This window comes from Scyliorhinus canicula, chromosome 14, assembly GCF_902713615.1.
Source record: "Scyliorhinus canicula chromosome 14, sScyCan1.1, whole genome shotgun sequence".
Taxonomy (NCBI): domain Eukaryota; kingdom Metazoa; phylum Chordata; class Chondrichthyes; order Carcharhiniformes; family Scyliorhinidae; genus Scyliorhinus; species Scyliorhinus canicula.
The window spans coordinates 33534319-33561699 of record NC_052159.1 but is presented as its reverse complement, the minus strand read 5'-3'; the positions used below and the strand labels follow the sequence as shown (position 1 = coordinate 33561699).

General features: G+C 41.6%; 1 protein-coding gene across 1 annotated transcript in view; it reads right to left on the bottom strand.

Annotated features, from left to right (window-relative positions):
- Nucleotides 1–1165: 1165 nt before the first annotated feature.
- foxo1a (forkhead box O1 a) overlaps nt 1166–27381 on the bottom strand; it is an 85363-nt gene continuing 59147 nt past the window's right edge. Inside the window, exons 2-3 of the mRNA XM_038819136.1 lie at nt 5470–6813; nt 1166–1845 (exon numbers count right to left, since the gene is read on the bottom strand). Coding sequence (XP_038675064.1) covers nt 5482–6813 — 1332 coding nt within the window. The 3' untranslated portion in view covers nt 1166–1845; nt 5470–5481. The remainder of the gene's footprint in view (nt 1846–5469; nt 6814–27381) is intronic.

Sequence of the window (27381 nt, the reverse complement as noted above, 5' to 3'; positions counted from 1 at the left end):
TGCATTTGGTTGAAAAATTGTTGCATAGGCCATCAAGGTTAACTTCCTCAATGACGAGATGTTTCTCAACATCAAGGCAGATTGTGGCATTGTGACACTCATGCTTGTATCTAAAACTGAAGAACCACGGTGGAGATCTAGTATGTCAGTGCCAAATAATTAACTTTTTCATTTCAGGGATCTTTGATTAGTTTTAACAGAGGGCATCAACAGGAGCCATTTCCCTTATACTGAGGCGGTCAAGTGCAATCTTCACGCTGCCAGCATTTTGCCTTGGCCTTATGCTTCGGAGAACACCTGTTAAGGCCTTATAATGTCAACGTTCCTCCATGTGGTGTTCCTCAGACTGCAGAAAGAGCAGGCATGGTGATCAATTTATGGAGATTTGAAACTACAAATAAAACCTTGTTTTCTAGCTAAAGCTGTAACAAAATTAATTTAAATTAAAGTGAGATTTAAGATACAGAAGTTGTGTAACTTTGTGTTCTTAATTTTAAAAACTGAACAGCAACTAGTTTTCAACTTTGCAAGATCACAACCATTGAGGACACTCAGGAGAGGAAAGAACCTTGGGTGCTGCTGAAATGGTCTTGTAATTTATATAGGATGGTAGCGACAGGTTGGCATAAGTTGCATTCCCATGTTTACAGAGCTGGTGGATGTGAAGGTTCAATTTAAAGGATTGAATAGCTATTTACAAACTATGTAGCAATGGTTGGGAACATTAAAAAAAACACTGTAAACACTCACTGCACTTCAATAATCAAAATCGAACATCAAAGCTTTTGCTATTAGAAGAGCCTGTTTATATATGCCATGAGATGTATTACAAATATCTTTGAATATTAAACTCTTATCTGACCGTCATTTCAAATTAATCCACCAGATTGGAAATCTGTCGGATTTGGATCAGCCACCCATTTTACACCCTGCCTGATGACTTTTCCACCAAATTCACCAGCATGTGAAAGACACAGCCAATGTGATCTAGTTACCTGCCAGTTAAACCCCCCCCCCCCCCCCCAACCCTCTTGCATTACAGTTTGCAGTCTTTACAAGTGGACAAAAATCAATGGTAATGGATCAGATTTCTTTTCAAATTCCTTGTGTATTCGGAAAAGGTCATGTGCGTATAACTTCTGCATGTTGGATCATGGATTTACTGTTGGGAATATTTTGAAATGGGCCCATCGTCTAAAGTCATTCACTAAAACCAGTACCCCATGTGCAAGTACAAGCCCAGTGGTCTAATAGAGAGTCAGCAGCAACAACATATTAGATATGCAGGCAGTCGGTCCCAAGGCTTAGAGGCAGAATTATTAATACAATTATTTGTTATGACAAACTGGCAAGTTTTGAAACAGAATCCAACCTTATTGCAGGTCAAGTCCTACTTGTCAGAAGTGAAGGACTTGCCACCATCATATAACGGTGGTGTTTAAAATAAAATGGCAAGCTTTATTTGCACTGAAATTTTCACAATACAGTGCTGGAGTCAGGAACAGAGTTTGTTACGGCCATAGTTAACAACCAGATCAGGCCCATGTAATGCTCATAATTAAGAAGAAAACGTGTTAATTAAGCACACAATGCACATGTGTTTGAAATGACATTCTGTAGTGAGTTTGGCACTTTGTAACCAAACAGTTCCAAATTCCAGAGTCCTTATCTAGAGCAGCACATAACCTGCAAACATTGGGCAAACATCCTGTGCAGGAAAATGTTCCATGCTGCCAAGTATGATGAAAGGGAAAAGGGAGCATTTATCAAGAGATTCAGTAAGGGTGAAGGCCATCTTTTCCCAAATTCCTGATGTCAATCCAGTCTGGGTGCCTTCAGAGAAATCTAGTTTAATGAGAAATAGAAAAATAGCGTCAGGCACAAATTGTCATAAACCTACTGAACTGCTGCAAATTAAACAAAGTGAAACTAACACTTGCAATAATCCAGAAATTAGGCTTTATCTTTACATTTGATTTTAATTTATCAACCACAGTTGAGAGTCATTTTTTTTAAATGCAGGACTCCAATGAATTCAAGAGCTGGGCAGCTTAGAAATCAAACCAAATTTCTTGTCAAGAGAAATTCAAAGCGGCTCTATTTCATTCCGAGCAATCTGGCCAGGTTTGGCTCGTCAACCGGCCGAGTTTTAATTGCCCATTTTAATCAATGCACTTTTGGTGATGTGCTTTCAGCTGCTAAAGTCCCAACGTAATGCAAATCCCTCCTTAAAAATGTTGATTCTCTACTCTTTTTTTTCCCCCCTGCCGCTTTGACAAAGCTTTTGATCAATTCCTCTATGTGGCTCTGCATCAAATATTGTTAGATAACACTCCGATGAAGCAACTATGTTAAAGGCACTACATAAATGCAAGTTGTCATTGTATAAAAAAGTAAAATCGCACAAAAAAGTGAATAAGAGCTCTCATTTAAGATAATATTTCCACTACAGTAAATTATACAAATCAGAGATTAAGACCCTAACTAAATCTAATCTCAAGGATTTAATCAACTGTTCTAAACGACTTGAGCTTTGCTCTAGTCATTTGAAATTCTCAATTAGATTACAACCTTGTGAAATGGACACTCAGGTATGAACTGTTTTGTCAGTCTCCAAACAGCACTATTGCCAAACACCATCCATTAATTACTTTAGCAATTTCTATACTTATTCTTTCATACACAATGTGCTCAAATATATATACATTCAACAATTTAGAAGCCATATCCAACAGTAATAGTCTACCTGCAAGAAACATAATATATACATTCTATAATTTAATGCTCATTTTTTTCAAATATAAAATTGGGGTCAATTAGAACACACATTTAAAATTGCACATTAAAGTTGCAGCACTTCTTTTTTATGTAAATTTAGAGTACCCAATTATTTTTTTTCCCAATTAAGTTGCAATTTAGTGTGGTCAATTCACCAGCCTTTTTTTAAAAATATATATATTTTACTGCAAACATGCATCAAAACAGGTTACAACAAATTAACACCCTGGGAGACATCCTTCCCAACAATCAACTATACAGTCTGTACAGAATTTTCCCTATTTTCACCCCCCCCCCCCTCCCTCCTCCCCTGCGACGAATAGCTCCTCAAACACGGTCACAAACATCCCCACGTTTTCTCAAACCCCCTTGCAAATCCCCTTGCATCATACTTTATCTTCTCTAACTGCAGGAAGTTGTACAGGTCACCCAACAAAGCCGCTACCCCTGATGGCCAATCCACCTAACCTGCATATCTTTGGGTTGTGGGGGTGAAACCCACGTAGACACAGGGAGAATGTGCAGACACCACACAGACAGTGACCCAGGGCCAGGATCAAACCCGGGTCCTCAGCGCCGTAGGCAGCAGTGCTAACCACTGCACCACCATACCGCCCTAAAGTTGCAACCCCTCAATACTTAACTGTATCTAAATGTACCTACAAGTATCCTCACTGAACAAGCATTGTACTGCAAGTAGAAAGGAGATACTACCATGTTCCCTTTTCTTTGGAAAGTTGATAAACCAACAATAAATTGATGGCCTGCAATGTACAAAAGTACGGAGCAGACTTCACAAGTGGTGAGGTGATGGGGGCAAACCCATGTCCCAATCCCCTGTGGTCCCATGGTCTGAAGGAGGATTGAGCTTTCTTCCCTATATGTGGTTGGGAAAGGATGTTAGATACAAGGAAAAAATAAATAAAAGATCAAACTTGCATTTATATTGGTGTTTTTCATATCCTCAAGATGTCCCAAGACACTTTATGGCCAAATTACTAATTTTTAAGTGGTTGTTTTGGTAGCTAATCATGGCAGCCAATTTGTACACAGGAAAGTTCCATAAAGATCAAATGAGATAATCGCCAACTGAACCATTTTGGTGATATCAGTTGAGATAAAAATTATACCGTAAGAACTATTTGCTCTTCTTCAAATTGTGTCATGAGATTTTTCATATCCAGTTGAACAGATCGGACCCTGATGCCAAGTCTCATCTGGAAGACAGCATCTCTGAAGCAGCCTTAGTGGTGGTCTCAAGTGCCAATTTAATAATAATCTTTATTAGTGTCACAAGTAAGCTTACGTTAACACTGCGGTGAAGTTACTGTGAAAATCCCCTAGTCGCCACACTCCAGCGCCTGTTCAGGTACACTGAGGGAGAATTCAGAATGCCCAATTCATTTAACAAGCACATCTTTCGGGACTTGTGGGAGGAAACTGGAGCACCTGGAGGAAACCCACACAGACACGGAGAGAACGTGCAGATTCCTCACAGGCAGTGACCCAAGCCGGGAATCGAACCCGGGTCCCTGGTGCTGTGAAGCAACAGTGCTAACCCATTTAGACCGGGTTGCTCAACTGTGCAGTGGACTGAACCTCCTGAGGCAAACTGTCCGAACAGGCGGGAGTTTGCCAGCCCAAAAAGAATGATAGAATAATGAATTAATGAAAAAAAAGAGATACAAAAGTGTTCTTTCAGTGCGTGTGGTGGGAGAAAGCCATCTTAATTCCAACCTGGAAAATGGTTTTACGCTCAGTGATTTTTGACAAGTGCAAAAGTTTTGCAAGTATATATCTTTTTCTGTCAAAGCTCAGAAATTTTGTTTCTTTGCTCTTGCACAGAGCAATGCATGAACTGATACTCAAGGCTGAACCAGCACCCACTCAAACAAAAAGATTCTTAGTTTGCACTACTGATATGAGATAGCACATGCATTACAAAACCACCTTTAAAAATTCAGAAACTGCAGTGATCGGTTCTTTGCAATTTTATTCACCAGGTGGAAACCAAACAAGTGAGGAGTTAAGCTAACCAGGTGACTTACCCACCAAAAGCACCAACTGAATTCCACTGCCCCCAAGCTTCATCTGCTTCTTTGAGCCTGCAGCAAACTGGGGAGTTCTTTCTTAAATGTGTAGATTGGAGTCAAATGACATTGAAAACTCCCGACTACTATTTTATAAACGTGTGCACGTTTATTTTGGGGGGGGGGGGGGGGGGGGGGGGGGGGAGAGACTTTCCCATCAGGTGAACTCAGGATCAGAAACAGAAGAAGCTGTTAATTTTTTAAAAAATCTCTTGGGGTAAGGCCAAGAGGGGAACTTCTCCTCTTGTCCTCGAGCTAAGCTCAGGTTTCCTCCTGCCGTGGAGCCCTAATTGCTGCTTCCCTTAATCTGCCGTTGGGCAAAATCTAGCCAAGTCCACAGGTTAAATTTCTTCTTGTACTCCCCCAACCTCCACAATGGCATTTCATTTGCCCAGATACTGATTTTACATAAGATTTTGTTCATTGTGTAGCCCCAGGATAGCGAGTTAAAGGAATACTCTGTATACAGCATCCCACTACCAGTCCTATTTATTTTCATGGTCATCACCAAACTCAGTGATATGTTAGAATTTTAATTTAATTAACATTCATAAAACATAAAATGGAAGCATGCAGTTTTGCTGCGAGATCCAATACCCACCTCTCTTAAAATTTAGCCAGATACCCAGCTGTGTGTGGATGCCTTTGCACTGTTTGAATAGCAGTCAAAGTTAAAATCTAGAGTATCGCCATCCATAAGGTCATTACGAATAATGGACTCAACATCACAGTCCAGCCTTTCAATGAACATATCGTCCAAATCACTAGGCAGCCTCTCCTGACTCACAGCAGCAAGATGCATTCTTCTGTAATCACCATTACTGTTGATAGAACATGGATCCATTAAATTTGTTTGCAAAGACATAGGCACTTGCAGCTGACTTTTTGGTGTGGACAGATGTCGGATATTTGAAGGATGAGTCAAGATGCTCACTGGATGAGGTATGGCACGGCCGTTCATTGCGATTGAATGTTGACTATGTACTGGATGTTGCTGGACGCTGTGGTTCATCATCTTTGTGTGAACTGCCTGATTGGTATAAGTTGTAGGGATCATCATATTTTGACTGACCATCCGACTACTGACTTGTGATACCACAGTATCCACTTGTGGTAGCATATCAGTATGAGGTGGGGAGTCAGAAGTTAGTAACTCTTTAAGGAGTCCTGTTGGACAGCTATATTGGGTGATTGGTCCAAAACTTTGTTTTTTCTCTTGAAAAGTCTGCAAAGGAATTTGCTGTAGGGAATTCATACTGCTTTGAGCATACAGACATTTTCTGTAATCTGGTGTTGGTGAACCAATGGCTGTGTTCTGGGGTGGAAAAGAATAGCCAGTGCTTTGCTGCATTAGTGACACTGATGAAGGCTGGGTAGATGCTACCATTGATGAATTTGGGGACAAAAGATTTAAGTTATCCAAAAGATCCTCCATTACATTTTCAGTCATGGAATTGTTCATAGAACTAGTCATCTCACTTAGACTTGGTAGCGTGGATGCCATTTTACTGGAGGTACCAGGGTAGACTAAGGGTGACATTTGATGAACCTCACCATCTCCAATATCTTCTTGTTCTGGCATAATTGGTGAAAGCCTTCCACTTAATGTGCTAGCATTTGAGCCAGTTCTCGTTCTGAAAGTGGTCCAGGCATCAAAGTCATCATTACTGTGGGAATTGGGACTTCCAGGCCATTTTGAGAACTGTGTTCCGGGACTATCAGCACCGCCATCCTGGCCTGCCTGAAGTGCTGCCTTTTTCTTAGCTGCTCTCCCTCTGCTTTTAGCAAACTTGCTGTTGTTATCCATGGATGCTGCTCTTCTTCTTGGAGATTTTCCACTCTTTCCTCCTTCGGGATTCAGCATCCACCAAGAACTCTTCCCAGTTCCTTCATTCTGAACTCTTATAAACTTGCTGTGCAGTGACAGATTGTGACGTATCGAATTCTGCAAAAAATAAAATACAAATCATGGAGTCAGAACCACTTCTTCTGTGCACTGCCATTAATAGTTTGCTACATAACCTCACAATTCCCTTTTAAGTTCCTGCCTAAACAGCCCCCAGATTGGTGGCGATTGTGGGGAGAGGGTGAGGGGTAGAAGAATTAAAATATTCCAAATTAACCAGTAAATCATAGGGGTACAATAATGTATAGGTTTTGCATTCACAGTTACTCAAACAGGCATATCTAGAAGCAGACCCTCGAGTCCATGTGTCCAACTGCCCCATGTAGTTGTGGGCTAGTAGAAAAAAAAAACTTTACATGAGTAATAATATGGCTCACTGATGAAAAGGTTATGAGGACTTAGCATCCCAAGGCATTTATATTGCTGGAGGAACTAAAATTGTTGGGTAATGGAGCATTAATATACAAAAAACGTACACATTATATAGATTATACATGTACACAATATATTTTCCTATACATCGGTTTCTTATGCATTGATGCTAATTGATGGAACAATTCAAAACGATCTTATTCTATACTAGTAAAAGTGCAGAATAATTTTCATTTTTTCTATGGCTTTAACAATTATAAAAATGGGCTGCCTTAAAGGTGGAACCCACATTCATTATGACCAGAAACACCATAACCTAAAAAACAAGCTCTGGTTCAGTGTTTGCAATTAGTAATCTGAGATTCATAGTTTTCTTTGCTTCCCCCACCCACCATAAATATAGGTTTCTACCAACATATTGCTAGTGGCTGGAATGTAGACCAAAGTGGGTCCAGGGGTGCGTACAGAGAGGGGAAAATGTTGGTAGTAGTTAGCATAAAATGTTCATCATGATCATATGTCTATTTAGGTTTTCGTTTGTACAGTAATTCAGTGTACATGCGGAAACTGAAAGACGAGCTCCATCTCACCATTGCCTCTTTCGATCCTCAAGTTGTCAAACTATTTGTCCAACATAAGAGGATGAGCAGAAGAAATACTGGAAACAGTCTCCACTAGCAAATTCCATTATCAGATGGTTTACAAACGTATTTGACCAAAGTGAACTATCAAACACACATTCACGCTGTTGCTAAAACAGCTTATTTTAACTTCCATAATATTACCAGAATCCAGCCCTGCCCCAGCTCACCTGAAACCCTCATTGCCTCCAGATTTGACTATCCCAATCCATTCCTGGTCAGCCTGCTACTTTCAATCCTTCATAAACTTGAGATTATCCAAAACTCTACTGTCGGTGCCTTTACTTGCATCATGTCCCATTCATCCATCACCTCTACATTCACTGGCCTACAGTGGTTCCACTTAAAATAATTCCTCGAGCTTAAAAATGATTTTAATTTTCAAAGTTCTCCATAGCAATATCACTCCCTATCGCTAATCTTTGCCAGCCCTAAAACCCTCTGACATCAGCATTTTCCCAATTCTGGTTTCTTGAACAACGCAGATTAAAATCTCTCCAAGCCCCTCTCTTTACTCATTTAAGATACTTCTTAGTATCTCTCCACAACCAAACTTTTAGTCATCTGGCCTAAAAGCTCCATATGGCTCAGCATCAAAGTTTACTTAATAGTACAATGCCATAAAGCACTTCAGAGGTGCCATATTAAAGGGCTCTGTATAAATGCAAGTTGTTATTATAGTTTGAGATGAACCAGAATTCAAATGCAATGTGTGGCAACAGTGTTAAAACCAGCATTACGCCATTATATTCCAACTAAAATATCTGATTTCCAACGTACAGCAGAATAAAGAGCTTCATGGCCTAGCATCTTCTATTTCACCACCACAAAACAAGAAATACTGATGGTACAGCAAAAGAAAAAAAGGCTTTAAAGCACCAACAGAACATTGAGAAACTTGCCTTTTTGTGTTATAAATCTGAATTAAAATCTGGTCAAAAGCCCTACACCTACACCAGCAAGTAGATTTGGGAAGAATTCTGAATACAATGAATTAACAACGTCTTAATTGCTGGCCAATGCAGAAATGAATCAATATACATTAAAAGGAAAAGTTTTGCATTCATGTAGCGCTTAACACAACTACCAAATGTCTCAAAGCACTTTTGAACTGCAGTCGCTTGCAATGTGGGATTCACTCCAAAGTATAATTGATCACCTATCCAGTAACTTATGGCTGCTTGACAACAATGTTTAAATCTCCAGGCAACATCTAATTTACCTTGCTTAGCGTCATCAGGTCTGGTCTCTAAACGTTTAGCAAGGGGCTAAAAGATTCAAGCTTCTGCTAAATATTCTCCTCTTATAGATAAGCATCAACAGACTGCTGAAAACTGGCACGTCAGTATGTGGAAAGTAAAAGACTGGTTTAACATTTTTAAGATCACTTTGCACAGCTCGGGCTTTTAAGATGTCTTTGTTCTACTGTATGCAAAAAACATAAGCAGCAGGACAAAGGACATTAAATGGAACGAGATCCACTGAGGTCACAAAATTGCCTTTTCTACACACAGTAAGCTGTTGATGGTGTATGTGAGCCTCCCTTCGCTTTTTAGTAAAAACAATTACAGACACCTACAGGAGGAGCCCTGGCTCAATCTGCAATGGTTAGATCAATGGGCAAGTTACAGGTCATATTTTCAGCTCGCAGTGCTGTCTCCTAGTGCTGCCAAACAATAAAGAATATTTTTTCCCTAACAGGAAAAGGTCTGCGGGGTTGCTATATAAATTCCTGTTTTTCCAGCACAGACTGAAAACGAAGCCATAATTTACCAATTTATTTTTGGTGGGGGGGGGGGGGGGGGGGGGGGAAGGAGAGAGAGAGAGAAGAAAATGATAAAATGATTAGGAGGTAATCTTATGAAATTATGTCCCGTTGTTAATGATGTTGTGTCTGCTGACAACTCCAGACACAAATACAAACCCATGAATGTCTAGCTTCTCCAAAGGGAACTTGGCAAGAGAGATAACCTGGCTGACAGATTTTTGCATTTTCCTCACTTTTCATGTTGCTTTCTGCCTGATACATAGCTTGCCATGAACTTCCACATGGGACAGCAACTTTAAAATAAATAATAATTTTAGTTGTTTTCACTTGCCTACTTCAAACACAACAACTATTGGATAATAGATGCAAGTATTAAAGCCTCAACAGTATAGAATCAATTAATTTAATGGAGAATGTCAATATTTCCTTGCTGGATGTCAAAATATGATTCAGAACCCTACCGGAGCAAAGATAAAAACATATAATGGCTTTAAAACCATGTGTACAAAAACTGGCAGCAAGGATAAACTAAATGCAAGCATCCGTTTCATACTGTACCACTGTATTTATATAAGAGCAGCATTGTTCATGACCATGGTAGAGATAAAAGGGGATGAGGAACAGCGAATAAAATACATTGATGCTGACAGCTAGCCTTGTTTCAGGGCCAAATTCTTTGTACATTTTCATTTGATTCTGTTATTGAGATAATGCATACTACCCACAGACAAAATTCAAGTCTGTACTGGATGTTTTTGAGAATGGCATGCAAAATTTGGGTTGCACAGTTGAAATCCTTCATGGATGAACTTTAATGACTCGACGACTATTCAAAATAGCAAGGGAGGTTTTTGATGCTTATACTTGCTTCCAAGCAATCTCGACACCCTTTTATATACAAAATAAATCCTGTCTACCGATTTACACACCAAGGCGGACATTGGAACAGGGGAGCAGCTGTAGGTCCATTCAGCCAATCAAGCCTGATCTGCCATTCAATTTGATCACCCACCTCAAACACTGCTTTCCCGCGCTATTCCCATAACCCTTGATGTCACTCGTATCCAGAAATCTATTGATTTCTATCTTGAACATTCCAAACATTCCACTTAAGCATGTACCAAGACAGAAATCTCAATACACTGCTGTGAGGTCAGTGTGCACTGTTATATATAGGCTTTTAGTGGTTGTTGTTGAAGGACCACACCAACTATTCTGATAGGTGACCAAGTTCTCTTGCTAGTAATTACATCAAAAGGGCAATTCTGGTGCCCTAATCACTTTTATTAAATGTCTGAAGTCTCTAATGCACGTAGCTCTTACTACATTAATAGATTAAATATAAAGCAATGAAACTCATTGAGTCAAAACACGCACCATTATTACACAGCTATAAGGCCATCAACCTAACTCCGTTTCTCTCTCCACAGATACTACCTGATCTGCTGGGTATTTCCAGCATCTTCGGTTATTATTTCTTAATTTCATTGCATTTCTTTAAAAGTAGATATTTTTTTAAAAAGTCACTTTGGGATTGGGCCAATCAGCATTCCCCAACATTAATCTTGACCCTGCCTCCTATCCTTTATTCAGTGATAAAAGGCAAGGGTAAAGTCTCCATAATCCCAGATGACCATAGGCTGCATGCCTCTTCGAGGGGGAGAGCTGACTGGTGGGGGTTTATCCTGTGAATCACCACACCTCAGGCAGGGGGGTAAGGTTGAGAAGATGGGGCCTTCCATGAATTCAGTGGCGCAAAACAGGTGATAGCAGAGTGGCCACTCCATTATATGCAGGGCGTGTTTTTCTCCGATAATTGGCAAAGTCTGATGTCAAGGGTGGGGGAATAGCATCAAGGCTGCCAACAGCAATGGCAGCTTTGTGTGTCATATAGTGCTGCATTTAGTGCAAAAAGGCAGCAGACAAGGATTCTGTGATGGATCACTGATGGGAAGCCACTGATTCACCAACCTGATGACCCAGGCACCATATTTATAGGCCGCCCAGTGTACAGCAAGGAAAATCCTTCACCCAGGTGAATCTCCCTGGGCACCTCATGATTCAAACTGGCATCACCCACCCCGCTGAGTGTGGTGCTCACCTCCGAGCTCCCCTTGGAGTACTGCTCGCCAGGTGCATGCCTTCTGAGATTATTAGTGAATCCGGCTGTTCTGACATCATGCTGCAGTGGACACATTATTTGATGTGGGGGTATAATTCTGGCGTATGGGCCTGATAATAATATGTTAATCTATTCCAATGAGGTTTCTGACATTGACCGGTAGGACAGCCCGTCACTGGACTGAGGGGAGCACACAATATGTTATTGCTAATTTGAGAAAATCATTATAAAATCTGGTGCCATTAAAAAATGCGGAAAACAAAAAGCTAGATAGCAACTACAGACAGCTGTCTAATTAATTGGAGCTTAGTTACTGTTAATACACTTTGGTTGATGACTGCTGTGCAGACAGTGTAGTGGAAGTTCCAGTACTTGCAATTTTGCAAGTTTTTATAAAGTTCGAAACATTTAAAAAAACTAAATAAGATAAAAGGATAGAAGTTTTTAAATCTTACCCAAGAAGTCACTCCCGTTTCTCAACAATAAATGAGGACAATGACAGAGGACATTGATCAGGATGACAGAAAAATACATTTTTCACAGCTAATCTGTTGACTTGTTTAGAGATTGCATTAGGCAACTAATTATATTCTTTTATGAGCCAATGCAAAGGAATGTACTGCCAGTGTTACAAATTGCACTGTTGCAGCCAATTAAGCAGACGTCCTATGGAGTGGCAGATTAGTTACAGCCTTAAATATTAACTCTATTTCTCACTCTAGATCCTGCCAGGTCTGTTGAGTACTTCCAGCATTCTGTTTTTATTTCAAATTTCCGGCATCCGCAATATTTTGCTTTTGGTTTAATGTGCAGTACTTAAACCAAAAGATAACACAATGATGACATACCAGTAATTTGGAGGAATGTGTGGCCCACCCCAACACATTTGCCCAGAAATTGCTGGAAAAAATAATGGTGAACGCCTAGCATTTAAGAACGTGTTAAAAAAAGGATACTTGCGGCGGAAGAAGAGATACACAGCGAGTTCCGATTTACCAAAAACTGCTGGGCAATATGCATCGCTCTGCAATTAACCTCATCGAAATGAAGAAAATTACCATCTTGCCATGAGGCTTTCCCAATGTGCATCATAAAATTGCACTGTTAATACGAATTAATCCGAATGCAGCTACGTAGGGCTCATAATTCATGCTATAAAGGACCCCATTAATTATGTAATTTGTGGGTCCGATAATGACATTCGATTTTGGGAGGACTAGAAAGGACAAAATGAAATTGTGCAATGTTACTCCCTCAGACAATAATAGTGTCTAGAAGGTTTTTTAAATTAATTTTTCTCCTCTTTCTCCCTTTTCTATATCTAATTTGATTCTAATTCATCCAATTTGTCATTTGCTCTGTGTTTTCCTCTATCCTTACATTTCCTTGGTTAAGGAGATAGGCCATTGGACCAAACATCCACAAAGTCCCAGGTGCCCCATTGATCTGCATTTGCAGCAAATTGCAACACACAACCGTATGATCTGAAACATCAAGTTCTAAAATATCCAATTCACAATGTTTACTGCAAGATGCACCAGTCCCACAATTTCTAGGCAATCATGTTTAAAAATATGATGAACGATAACGCAGAATGGCTGCATATAAACCTCTCGGGACATCTTCACGAGGAAAAGGTTGGCCTCTTTGGGTTATGGAAACACAAGACATTTTTAAGAAGCTGTCGTTTAGAGTTCTGCTTATATTCTTGGTGACATTTTCCAAAGGAGACTAAGTGGGGGAAATCGATATGAAGCACTAGAGGAATCATTGGCAAAGGTCGAACATGGCAAAGGCGACAGTGAGATCAAAGACAACAAGAAGGAATATTGGCCCATGGTCACACTAACAGACAACTTCATTTTTTGATCTAACTTGATAATGGTCCTTCCTGACAGATTTGCCCCGCTTATGGAGGAATCATTTTGTCTGTACTTCTGTTTATGCGGTTTTAGTACAAGGAGCGATCAATTCTCCTGTTGCCCATTTCCTTGCGATTTTGTGTTGCCAAGATGTACCCATCATTAAAACATCTCAGTCTGTGGAAGTGTCTGAACAATGCATCAAGAAAGAATCGTACAAGATTTAGTTTTAAAATTGGAATTGCAAATAATTTTCCAAGCTGGAAATTGATTCCATGCTAAAGATTGCTCTACTTGGAAGTTCATATTTAGTTCAATTGAAAATCTTATGACACCTAAAGTCCTTGTAAGTTTGCTATAATAGTGGCTGTGAACAGTGAGCCGATTGCAAGAGAAAAGATCACGCATTGGCATGGAAAGTGAACTATAAACTGTACTTCAACAATTAATGACAGAAAATTATAGATAAGTACTTTTTCTGAATAGTGCAATATAGTAATTTTTCTTGTAATGAGATTTAAAATCAAAGACAGCACTTCAAATCATGGCACAGCTTAATGAAAGATCTGGGAAACATCTGTATTTCAGTTAATATCACGGAGTTAGAGAACTTGACAGTCAAATGAATAAATTACAAATTCTCTGTCATTTACAAGCAGTGTCGAGTAGTCTGCAGATTAAAAGATGCACAATTAGAGTTGTCAACTCTAGTTGGGCGTATTTCTGAAGGCTTCAACACCAATTAATTCACTCGTCTCCCGACTCCCCAAAGCTTGCCCACCATCTACAAGTCAGCAGTGTGATGGAATATTCCCCACTTGCCTGGATGAAGGCAACTCTTAATAATACAAGCAGCTCGACAGCATTCAAGGCTAGGCAGTGCGCTTGATTGGCGCCACTGGCAGAAGTCTTTATCATCCACAAGAGGCACAGTAGCAACCCGACATGGCTGCTTCAAGGGCACTTCTCAAATTGACCACCTAGAGGGATAAGGGCAGCAAGAGCACTGGGAACCCTCCAAGTCAGACACCATCCTGATGTGGAACTATAATCGCCATTCCTTCACTGTTGCTGGATTGAAATCCTGGAAGTCCCTAACAGCACTGTGTTTGTGGGTCGACACCACAAAGACTGCAGTGATTCGAGAGAGTGGCTCACCTTCACCTTCAAGGGCAATTAGGAATGATAAATAAATGCTGGCTTTGCTCGCATCCCATGATCAAATGATTTTTAAAAAAGCTTGGCCTCCCATTGTGAACTTTCCACTCGCCTAGCACTCGATTCACCGCCGTTCCATCGCCAACTAAAAGGGCCGTGGCTATTAAAGAGGCAGCTATCCCCAAAATTTCTATAACTAATAAAAGAAAGTGTTCAAAGAAAATGAAAAATAAGAAAGTTTTGCTTATTATCCCTATGCTTTCTCTCCAGTGTTGCTTACTGCAGTGTCCTGGAGTCTGATCTTCAATTTCTGGAGACTCCAGGCTAATCCTGGAGGGATGGAAAACCCATATTCAATTAATCAGCGAGGCTTTCCGATCTGCCCTTCCATATTCCCTCTCATTATTGAAAGGCCACATCCCAACTTTTGAGTGTGGGTGGAGGTGGTGTGGTTGTTTTTGCTTATACTTGGATCAGTAGTAATTGCACACTGTCATGACAGCATTTTTCCTTTTGTTAGCTTCTTGGCTCGGCTTTTAAACAACATAAAATGAGCGCTTGGACGAAATATATGACCCGGTTGAATTTAAATCATCTTTCTTCCAGGGAGATACATAATCCGGTTCAGTGTCTCCAAAAATGTAGAAACTACATGAAATGCAAAAAGTGAGGCACTGATCGTGAGCAAGTCAGTAAACTGCTTCGCTTCTTTTGAAGAAAAAGATGTGCAGCATAATTTATAAAAGAAAACTCCTCATACAAGTTACTGGATTTCAGCATTGCCCGTCATAGGACACTGAATTGTTCCAAACCATTCTTAGCTCAGGAGCTTTCCTAAACTCTGTTGCTCCATCCTAACAATTTTCAGATTTTGACTCCAAGTCAGTGTTGAAAATCCTAAACAATATGGGGCCAAAATCAACTTCTGTGGCATACCACTAACAACTGCGGACATACAAATAACGCACCGTACATTAGTCAATAACTAATTCAGTCTAATGTACTGGCCATACCACAGACAATGTATGCAGTAGCTTTTGATATCAGACAGGATTATTCAGTCTCCTGAAAGTCATTGTTTGGTCCCTATCTGCTAGGTCTTTAACCTCTTCAGAGAAATCTAGAATTAATTAAAATTAGTTAAGCACAAGCGGCCAGCCCTAAAACCATGTTGACTATCTCTAATTAACCGCCACCTCAAGGTGACCTCTTCAGAACTACTTAACTGCACAGTTTCAAATATTTTGCTAGCAAGCTAAAGCTTACAGGTCTGTATTGCAGACAGTTTATCCTTAACCCCTTTTTAAAAATGAGGGTCATATTTTCTCCCTTCCAAACTTATTTTGGAGTGTGTAGCATCACTAACAGAGCCACTGCAAAAGGAGGTTGCAGGAAATTGATGGCAATACAACATTTTAGGACAATGGGGTTGAATTTCAGAAGCCCTAACACTACTTACTGCAGGACTTGCACAAAGCTTCAAGTCAATTAAGGCTATAGAACTGTAAAAATAAAGTCCCCAACCAGAGTTCTGGTTTGCCTTCAATATCAAAAAGCTTATGTCAGAAAATAGTTTTCAAGTGTTTTCTTTATCAGAGGGCGTACGTTATTCTTTTTTGTTTAAAGCAGTCTGCAAAATCCAACTTTGGTTTTATTTGGTATCAGAATATGGTTGCATCAAAACAATGTGTAAATTCTGTGTTCCCGTGCTCTCATGGTGAAGTTAGGGCGAATTTGCTGAATTGCCAACTTACATCCATCAAGCACAGCTCCCTGTTGGGAGCACAGGAACACTAAGTTTGCTTTACATGGTCATTTTACACTACATGTCTCCGTGGGTTTGTAACTGGAGGCCAGTGGAATACATCACTGATATCCTGCAGTTACAACTTAAAACAGGCACACTCACCACTTGTTTGCGTCATTTCTCTGGGATTTCCTTGCATCGTGTGCCAAAGTTACGGCAAACGATCAAGAGAACATGGACAGAAATTCTTCCGCAATCTGTTCGTCAGTTAAGAGATCATGGTAAATGATTTAAGTGACACTATAGATTGAAGAACTCGATTTGATAGCAGTGTAGTTTATAATTAGTAACTTTTATTGGGAAGTGTTAGTTTCTAAACAAGATACCATGTTCATGGATTAAGATTGGATCAATTAGAAGTCAGATGTCTGTGCTCAGATACAGTTCAAAAGAAGGACAACCATACCTGAAGTTGTAAAAACAAAACAAATCAAAACACAGGTTTTCAAAATGATTAGAAATGCAATTGAAGAAATCTGTCCCACAAAGACCTTTCTACGAACAGCATGCAACTAAAAAGCCACACGTTTCCTTTACAGTAGGGCTTAACTACATCCCACAGGAAACCCCTACACGGGAGGAAGCTGTCCTCCTGTGAAAGGAAGGGCAAAGCCCACCATTCCTGCAAAACTGCAAAAACAAAAGTCCCCAATGGAAGAGTCTGGTCTGCCTGTTTTGTCCTAAATGATGGAATTTCAAAATGATTATATTGCTAAAAAAAAACAACTTTCCATATGTTTTTCCCCCCTTCAGAGAGCTGACATTATTCCCTAAGCAAAGTCAGCAGAGTCTAACTTTGACTTTATTCAGAACGTTGTCATGTAAAACAGGGTCGGGGGCAAATTCATGCTCACAGCAAGGAATTGTACATCACACTGAAAAATTTACCCTACACTACATCTGTCAAGGAATTGTACATCACACTGAAGAATTTACCCTACACTACATCTGTCAAGGAATTGTACATCACACTGAACAATTTACCCTACACTGCATCTGTCCAGGAATTGTACATCACACTGAAGAATTAACCCTACACTACATCTGCATGTGTCAAGTTTTGTAACTGATCAGTGGGATCCATTACTTGATATGCTATGATTATGACTTAAACAGATCATGCACCGCAGTCCGTGTGAGTGCAAGGTCAATCCTCTCTACAACACGAATCATAAAACTGAAATTAAAACACAGAAGGCAGTCATTTGAATGATCATGTTTGTACTAGCTTATCAGAACCATCTACGCTAATCCTATTACTCTGGCCACTCTCCATATCTGTTCAGATTTATTTTGTAATTGGGTGTATTCATGTCAATGGCATACAATTGTTTCAAGATATTTTCCGGCTGTGCTACATACTCTTAGAAATTCTTTCCTTTCTATATAAATGTACCTTTTTGAAATTTTGACATAGGTCAATCTTCCCAGTACTGTGGTTCTGGCTGTAACACACATGAGACAGAGCCTTTAAAGGAATTGAGGGATTGCAATTCTAATCAAAATGCTGCAACCTATAGCAAGGGAAAAGATGAGATTTGGTTCAAAACTCACCTGCTCCTGTAACTAAAATGAGACTGAACAAATGAGTTATAAGAATGCGATTTACATATTTGGATCTCTTTTACAGTAATCCCAGCCCCGTTATTCTTAGAAGTTACAGTTGTTACCTCTAAAAGTTATGAATGTACAACAAAGGTGAATGATTAGTGAGGGGGCGGGGATGCAGGCAGGGTTGGAGAAAGTGGGGAAGTAGATCCAATATGGCAAATTGGGGGTCTGCAGAGCAGAGCTTTCAATAAATATTACTGTTAACAAAGGGTGTCCAGAAAAGCCAGTACAGAAGACAGTGGGAAAGAACAAGACTCAAAGCGATAGAGGCACGGATTAATTGTTTCAGCGGTGGTGCGACAGCTAATGTTCAAAATGTGAAAGAAACATCAATGGCAACTTGCAGCAAGTTGGAGAGCAGCACAGCTCAGGATCAAACAGGACGCCAAGATTCCACTCCTTCAGTGTTTTAAGTTTGAGGTGCCAGCCACTGAACTTGATGGATCGAAGACTAGAGATATGTATTTGCTGGCAGGAGACCAAGAATATGATTTCAATCTTATGAACATGGAACTGAAAGAAATTTCTAATCATCCAGGGGTTGATGATTCAACAGTTGGAAAGCACAAAAACAGCACCAAAGTTGATGGCGGAGACAAAGATTTATTGAGTGTCATCAGCATATATACGAGGCTATAGGTTGCATGCTCTAATTAATATGAAGATTCTATATAAATTCCATATGCTCCATTACCCTAATCTCAATAACTCCATACTTCATTGTACTGAATGATGTGGTCACCCAAAGACTGACAACTTCCTGCATCTCCACACTTCTAAGCAAAAGCTAACCACCAATGAAGTAATTCACTTGCTTATCCTTCTGAACTGTGGCCGTTTCACAGCTAATTCTTATTCCTGTGGTCAGAATGATCCATGCTTACTTTTGCAAGTTTAATTTCAATGCCAAGAACGACAGGCAGATGCTGTAGTTAAGAACTCAGTTCAAGATGGAAACATTTAGTCCTACTGAACTGCAAGCAACTTTACACTGGAATAACTAAATCACTTTTATTAACATGAAACTGTCAGAAGACAAAGATAAACAGTGTTGCTTTTCAAAGTTTTGCTAAAATTAACATTCCCCCAGCACAGTACAGCAAAAAAGTAGAATGCATTCCTTTTCTGCACAACTCAACTGAATGTATTTTCCCTGACGATGGTTTTTAACATCAGTAGTCTTAATCGAGTCTTCCAAGAAGTGTTTTATTCCCACATATAGAAGCAGGAACAGAGACTGATGCACATTTTCACTTCTCCCTTTGTAAAAGCAAGTTGACAACTTGACAAGTGGAAGACAAAGAGCTATTTGCAAGGACAGAATTAAAATAGCAATGGGGCAATTGAGGAGGTCGGATTTACCTGCTACATCCAAGTTCTTCCCTGTACTGGCTGAATAGTGCAAAACTAATTCAAAGTACCACATCCCACTCATGAAAAGTCAAAGTAACTTCCCTGTCCTTCGATTTTTGTCTTAATCACCGTGTTTAACAATATATGTAGGTGACCTCTGCTACTAGGCCAGCAGCTACCAGGTGCACAAGTGCAGGCTCGAAGCAACTTTTGTTATACCTTTATAATAAATGATCCAGGCCTTCAATGGACAGCCAGTGCAAAAAGATCCAAGAATCCTCCAACGAGTTGTAGAGATGGCGAGGGGAAAAAAATCATGCATTTCTTTCCAACACAAGACAGGGTGTTGGCATTCAACCCACGGACCACAAAACGTCTTAAAAAAGTTACTCAACCTGTGGTATACATGGCATCCAAAATGGACAACTGAACAGACTTTGCCTATTCATGCTTTACTACTTGGAAAGTATTTTCCCACCAATTCAACAGCAGACACATAAACCCCAACAGCATCGAGTCAGCGTGAACTCTACTAGTTAACACAGCCAGTGCCATGACTAGTGGCATGAACATTCAGGGTCAGGGTGCTCCTCTGGTCACAGAAGCACTGCTGACTCATGAGCACATCATTATTGCAAAACTAGACCAAGAAAGTACAAGGGTGCAGTGTTAATATTCCGCAGTTTATTTTGGTTGTATAACGATGCCTTCTGTTAAAGCTGTAATTTTTACAGTCCTCTAAGCACCGCACAGCGAGTTTAAAAATACACAAAAGATTGCAGTGAAGTACTGTATGCCAGATTCCGATCTGACCCACCCAATAAGAACCATTCATGTTTTTGTCCAATAATAGCTTCAATGAACTGTACTGCCAAAATATATTTGTTTTATTAAAAAAAGGTATAATGGAACCATGTGTGTAATAAATCAGCCTAAAATCCAAAATGATTGAGACATGGCATATCAGAGTCCCGACTATCGGTTATTGTGAAAAAACAGACGTGGAGACTTTAACAGTTACATTTAAGTGGGCCTCACTGTAAATAGAAATCCTGATCACCCTTGAAAACAAAAGGTTGAACTCGAGTGTCAAAATCCCAGAGAGAGAAACCCTGTTATCATTTATACCCAAGTTTTATTAAAGCTACATCCAAAAGAGACAAATTCTTTGCCAAATAATAATAGGATTTAGGGAAAACCCTGTGCAAGTAAGAGGTACTTATGATCACATCATCAGTCATGGCTCAGTTGATAGCACTCTTGCCTATGAATCACACAATCCAGGTTCAATACCACCCAGGGGTTGAACACCAAAATCAAGGTTGGCACTGCAGTGCAGGGCTGAGGGAGTACTTCACCATCGGAGTTGGAATCTTGATGTTAAACAGAGGCCCCATCTGCCTGTTCTGGCAGATGCAACGAATCCCATGGCACCATATCAAAGAAAAGCAGGGGGAGATATCCCCAGTGTCCCAGCCAGTGTGTATCTCTCAAATCAACATTTCAAAAACAGATTATCTGGTCTACGCAGATCTGGCAGCCAACATTAAAACACGGTTTTGCCGTAAGTGGCCTGGGAAGCGTTGAAGGCAGTAGTAAGGGGGGAGGGGGGGGGGAGGAATTATCTCATTTAAGGCTCAGGTGAGAGGGCAAGAGAGAAGCAGCAGCTGGCAGAAGAAATTTTGGAGGTGGATGGAAAGTATGCAGAGGACCATACTCCAGATTTTCTGGTGAGAAGAAAGGAATTACAGGCAGGATTTGACCTTGTATCCACAGGAAAGGCAGTTCGGCAGGTGAAGCGGCTGCATACGAGTGTGGGGAGAAGGCCAGCCGCTTGCTGGCGGGCCAGCTCTGCCAGTGAGAGATTTTTCGGGTTCAGGATAGGGCAGGGGAGTCTGTGGTGGCAGCAGAGCAGATGAACAACGCATTCGAGGAGTTATGACAAGTTGTAAACTTCGGAGCTTCTGGAGGATGAGTCAGACATAAGGGAGTTATTGGGACAGTTGGGGCGTAGAAGTAGGAGGAGGAGGAGAGGGCAGGGTTGGAGGAGCCAGTGGGGATGGAAGAGGCGTGGGTGGCAATAGGGAGGATGCAGACAGTTAAGGCATCCAGGCCGGATGGTTTCCCGGTGGGGTTTTATTTTAAAAAAAAGGGGGGGGGGGGGGGGGGGTTAATAGTAGAACTGCTTAGGAGATTTGGGGCTTTTTCAGGCTACAGATTAAACAGTGAGTATTTTGTGGTGTCTTCACCAGGGATGGGGGTAGGTTTGGGGGGGGGGGGGGGGTGCAGTTCTATTTGGCAGTGCAGGTGGCTCGGGATTGAGCCCCACTTCATAAGTTGAATTTCGCAAGTCTGGTGGATAGGGTCAAGGTGGAGACGGGACAGCCTCCCACTATCGTTGGCAGGCAGTTAAGATTAATATTTTACTGCAGTTTTTATTTTATTTCAGTGCCTACCGATCTTTTTGCCGAAAATTTTTATGGGGTGGAACGGTTGATTTCATCATTTGTGTGAGCAGGTAAGGTAGCAAGAATAAGCAGAATGTTGCTTCAGAGCGGGAGACGGTCAAGGGCCTGGTCCTTCCAAACTTGATGTATTATTATTTGGGCAGCACAGTAGCACAAGTGGATAGCACTGTGGCTTCACAGCGCAGGGTCCCAGGTTCTGCGTGGGTTTCCTCCGGGTGCTCCGGTTTCCTCCCACAGTCCAAAGACGTGCAGGTTAGGTGGATTGGCCATGATAAATTGCCCTTAGTGACCAAAAAGGTTAGATAGGGTTATTGGGTTACGGGGATAGCGTGGAAGTAAGGGCTTAAGTGGGTCGGCGCAGACTCGATTGGCTGAATGGCCTCCTTCTGCACTGTATGCTCTTTGTTCTATGTTCTAATTATTGGGTGGTGAATGCGGAGGTGGTGCGGGGCACGGGCCGGAGGCTTTGTCGGTGAGCATGGAGGCAGGCTCTTGTAAGGGGTTAGTGCTGTGGGCTCTGGCAATGGTGCTGCTCCAGTTTGCCCCAGGGAAATATTTGGGGAATCCGGTGGTGATGGCCACTTTGAAAATATGGAGGCAATTTCGCCAGCACTTTAGGTTAGGAGGGGGTTCAAAGTCGATGCCATTGAGAGAGAACCATGGGTTTGGACCAGCGAGGATGGATGCTAGGGTGAGATAGGAGGGGTAATGGAAATGAAGAATCTATTTCTAGTAGGTCGTTTTGCGTGTTTGAAGGAGTTGGGGGAGAAGTTTAGAATCCTACGAAGGGAGGTTTTCAGGTATATGCAGGTGCGGGATTTCACTTTTCTGGTGGTATCCCCTCCTCATTGTTGGAGGAGGTGCTGTCGGGGGGGTCCATCTCGGTGATCAATGGGAGGATTTGGGAGAATATGGCCAAGTGGGAAGAGGAGCTGGGGATGGTGCTGGAGGAGAGTTTGTGTGTGAGGTGTTGTGGAGGGTGAATGCTTCAACCTCATGTGAGAGGCTGGGGTTGATACAGCTAAACACAATACATGGAGTGCACCTGATGAAGTTGAGGATGAGGCGGTTGTTTTAAGACATGGGCGAGACTCGTAAGCGATGGGGAGGGGCCTGGCCAATAACACACGTGTTCTGGTCCTGCCCCAAGTTGGAGAAATTTTGGAGGTTGTTCTTCGGCATCATGTCAACAGTCCTCCTGGGGGCAATATTTGGGGTGACTGACTTGCTGGAATTGCAGCCGGGGGGGAAGGACAACAGGGGGACAGGACAGCGAGAGTGGGGGTTCCACAAGAGATGGGCTTTGTCTGTACTAAATTTCAAGGAGTGGTCACCGTCAGCTGTTATGGGGGGGGGGGGGGGGAAGAAGAGAAGAGGTTGTGTTGTTTTTTTCTTGGCTATGTTGTATTTAAAATGTTAAAATATTAAAAACTTGAATAAAAATATTTTCCCCCAAAAAACTGCACTTCAAAAGTACTCATAGGTTACAAACACTTTGAAACATCCTGTGGTCATGAAAAATGCTATATAAATACAAGTTTAGTTGGTTACAAATGGAAACAATATGCAGGCAACTGATCTTTCAATCAATAGTTTTAGTGTGATTTATGTAGTGGTAGTTTGCAGGTCGAAATGGAACTTACCAATTTAAGAGCAGTCAGTAGACCCTGGTTAAACAGTAGATCGGCAGTCATCACAGCATGGTGACAACAGAGCTGAGAGCACATGTACATTAATGCACACACAAAGCTCTTGGGGTGAGGGGGCGGGGGCAGGTGGGAAGAGCTCAACAGACTTTAGGCCAACATCCAAAATGTTTTTCAACGTTAGCCATACACTAAGATAGGCAGGCCTTCCAGAAACAAAACTGCACCATTTCGACAAATTGGTAGCGAAAAGCAGAAATAGCAAAACCACAGGTCTTTCCACTCTCTCTCTTCAGACTCGAAACGTTAGCTCCCTTCTCTCTCCACAAATGCTATCAGACCTGCCGAGATTGCCCAGTATTTTCTGTTGTGTTTCAGATTCCAGCATCTGCAGTAGTTTGCTTTTATCTGTCCAGTAGAGCCCCCGATGCTTGATTCTGCGCAATTAAAGATCTTGCCTGAAGCACGCCACAATTTATTTACACTTGATTTATTGGGGATTGGTTCAATTTTTCCAACAATGAAATTACTAATACTGCCTTCATCGTTCACCGGATCTTTCACAAACTTCTTTGGACCCCAAATCTCAATGGGAACAATAAACATAACTTGATTATAATTAACGTTTTTGTTTTTAATAAATCTGATGAATGAAATGAAAAGGTGAATCCAATGTACCTGCCTTAGTTTCATGACACGGAGAATTTTTAAATAAGCATTGTGAACAGCAATTCCGAGACAATGCTTATTGCATCATGGCACAGCATTTGTTAAAATATTGAACCTCCGCAGTTCCTTGAAGGATGCAGTCTCAGTGCACAGTTTGAAACACAATCGTGGAATTCCAACAGTGCAGGAGGCCATTCGGCCCAGCAAGTCTGCACTGACCCTCTGAAAGAGCACCCGACCCAGGCCCTCGCCTATAACCCTACCTAACCGTTGGACACTATGGGACAATTTAGCATAGCCAATCCACCGAACCTGTACATGTTTGGACTGTGGGAGGAAACCGGAGCACCCGGAGGAAACCCACAGACACAGGGATGAAGTGTAAACTCCACACAGACAATCACCCACGGCAGGAATGGATTCTTACACACGAGCAAACGGCTACTGATTTCTCCTCATCATTACATTTTTCTAACTTGCACACAACAGAATCCTCTATGATATACAGCTCAATTTCCAGCGTCTACCAATATAATTTGATAACTTTTAAGTTGAACATATTGAAGTAACTGCCAGAAGTACTTACAAATCTAGGAAAATGTATAGATTTTGCTTGCCACCGTCTCCTAATTGCAAGTATGGACCTACCTTTTAAAATGGTCTTTGAAACAGTGCATTACGTGTGCACAAAAGAACGCAATGACAAGACCATGCTGTGTCATTGCTGGATTGGTTGGCTATCCCTAACAAAAGTGAAAATAATTAGCACTGAATATGTAAGAGTTTTAACTGATATGCTGTGCATGAGGTGTTTAGATTATTTAAAGGACAGTGTTAGTATAAAAATACGCTAAACAATCTCATTGCCATCACTGCATCCCCTACTTACCAACACCTTGAGGGTTACCATTGACCAGAAGCTGAACTGGGCCAGCCATGTTGCTACAGGAACAGATCAGAATCTGTGATTACTGCACAGAATAACTCACCTGACTCCCAAAGCCTATTCATTATCTATTAGGCACAAGGCAGGAATGTTGACGGAATACTCTCTACTTGCCTGGGTGAGTGCAGCTTCACCAGCACCATCCAGGACAAACCAGCACGTTTGATTGGCACATCCATCACCTTAAAACATTCACTCTTTTCTCTTCCCCCCCCCCCCCCCCCCCCCCATCACCAATGCACAGTGCCCCCCCCCCCCCCCGCCCCCCCATCACCAACGCACAGTGGCAGTAGTGTATACCATCTACAAGATGCACTGCAGCACCTTCCAATCCCGCAAGTTCTACCTTCTGGTGGGGCAAAAGCAACAGATACGTGGGAACACCACTACCTGCAAGTTCTGCTCCAAGCCACACACCATCCTGAATTGGAACTATATCACCATTCCTTCTCTGTTACTGGATCCAAATCCTGGAATTGGATTCCAGATAGAGAGGTGGTGGCGTTAACAGTAATGTCACTGGACCAGTAATCCAGAGGCCCATCACAGCAGCTGTGGAATTTAAATTAATAAATCTTGAATTAAAAGCTAGTCTCAGTAATAGTGAGCATTAAACCCCTGTTGATCGTCGTAAAAACCCATCTGGTTCACTATGAGTCAAGCAACAGCCTGACATTGCCATGCATGACTCCGTGGGTATGACCATTTCCCAAACACCACCACATTATCATCCCAGGGTCCAGTTCCACTGACAGACAGACCCTCCAGAGTTGATGGCACAATGGTATACAGTCTGAGGGAGTTGCACTGGAAATCCTCAACTCTGGAGCTCAGGACATCTCATACCATCAGGTCAAACATGGGCAAGAAATTTCCTATGCTCCCCACCTCAGCTGATGTATCAGTACTCCCATGTCGAACACCATTTGGAAGAAGCACCAAGAGTAACAAGAGCACAATATATATTCTGGGAGTAGGACTTCAATGTCCACCACCAAGATGATTCTTAGTACCACTATTGACCGAGCTCTAAAGGACATAGCTGCTAGACTGTGAGAGGCGGTGAGAGAAATACAAGGGAAAAACCTACTTGACCTCATCCTCACCAATCTACTTGTAGATGCATCTGTCCATGACAGTATTGGTAGGAGAGGGCAGTGCGATCAAGCAGCACTGATCTGCTCACTGACGCTCAGTTTGGTACCAGGAGACTGACCACATTACAGCCTTGATCTAAACATGGCCAAAAGAGCTGAATTCCAGAGGCGAATGTATCTGCCCTTGACATCAAGGCAGATTTTGACCGAAATGGCATCAAAGACCCTAAGTAAAGTTGGATTCAATGGAACTCAGGGGGAAAACGCTCCATTGGTTGATCTCATACCTTGTACAAAAGTAAATGGTCATAGTTGTTACAGACAATTATCTTAGTCCCACGACATCACTGCCGGAGTTCTTAGGCCCAACCATCTTCAACTGCTTCATCAATCTTCCTTCCATCATAGGGCCAGAACTGTGGCTACTCACTAATAATTGCACAGCATTCAACATCATTTACGACTCTTCCGAAGCTGAAACAGTCCATGTTTGAACACAGCAAGATCTTGATAACATTCAGTCTTGGGCTGATAAATGGTAGTAACATTGGCATGAATGATCATCTCCAATAAGAGAGAATCCAAACATCATTCAATGGTGTTGCCATCACCAAATCCTCACTAGCAACATCCTGGGGGTTACCATTAACCAGTAACTGAACTGGACAAGTCATATAAACACTGTGATACAAGAGCAGTGAGTAACCCTCCTCCAGACTTCCCAAATCCCATCTAAGACCATAAGACATAGGAGTGGAAGTAAGGCCATTCGGCCCATCAAGTCCACTCCGCCATTCAATCATGGCTGATGGGCATTTCAACTCCACCTACCAGCATTCTCCCCGATAAGACCATATACCCTCTCTACAAGGCACAGGTCAGGAGTCTGAAGGAATACTCCCCACTTGCCTGGATGAGTGCAGCTCCATTAACAGTCAAGAAGCTTGACACGATTTAGGACAAAGCATTTTGTTTGTTTGGCTCTCCATCCAGAAACAAACACTCAGTCCCTCTACCGCCAACAGTGGCAGCCCTGTGTACCATCTGCAAGATGCACTGCAGCAACTCCTCAAGGCTGCTTGGACAG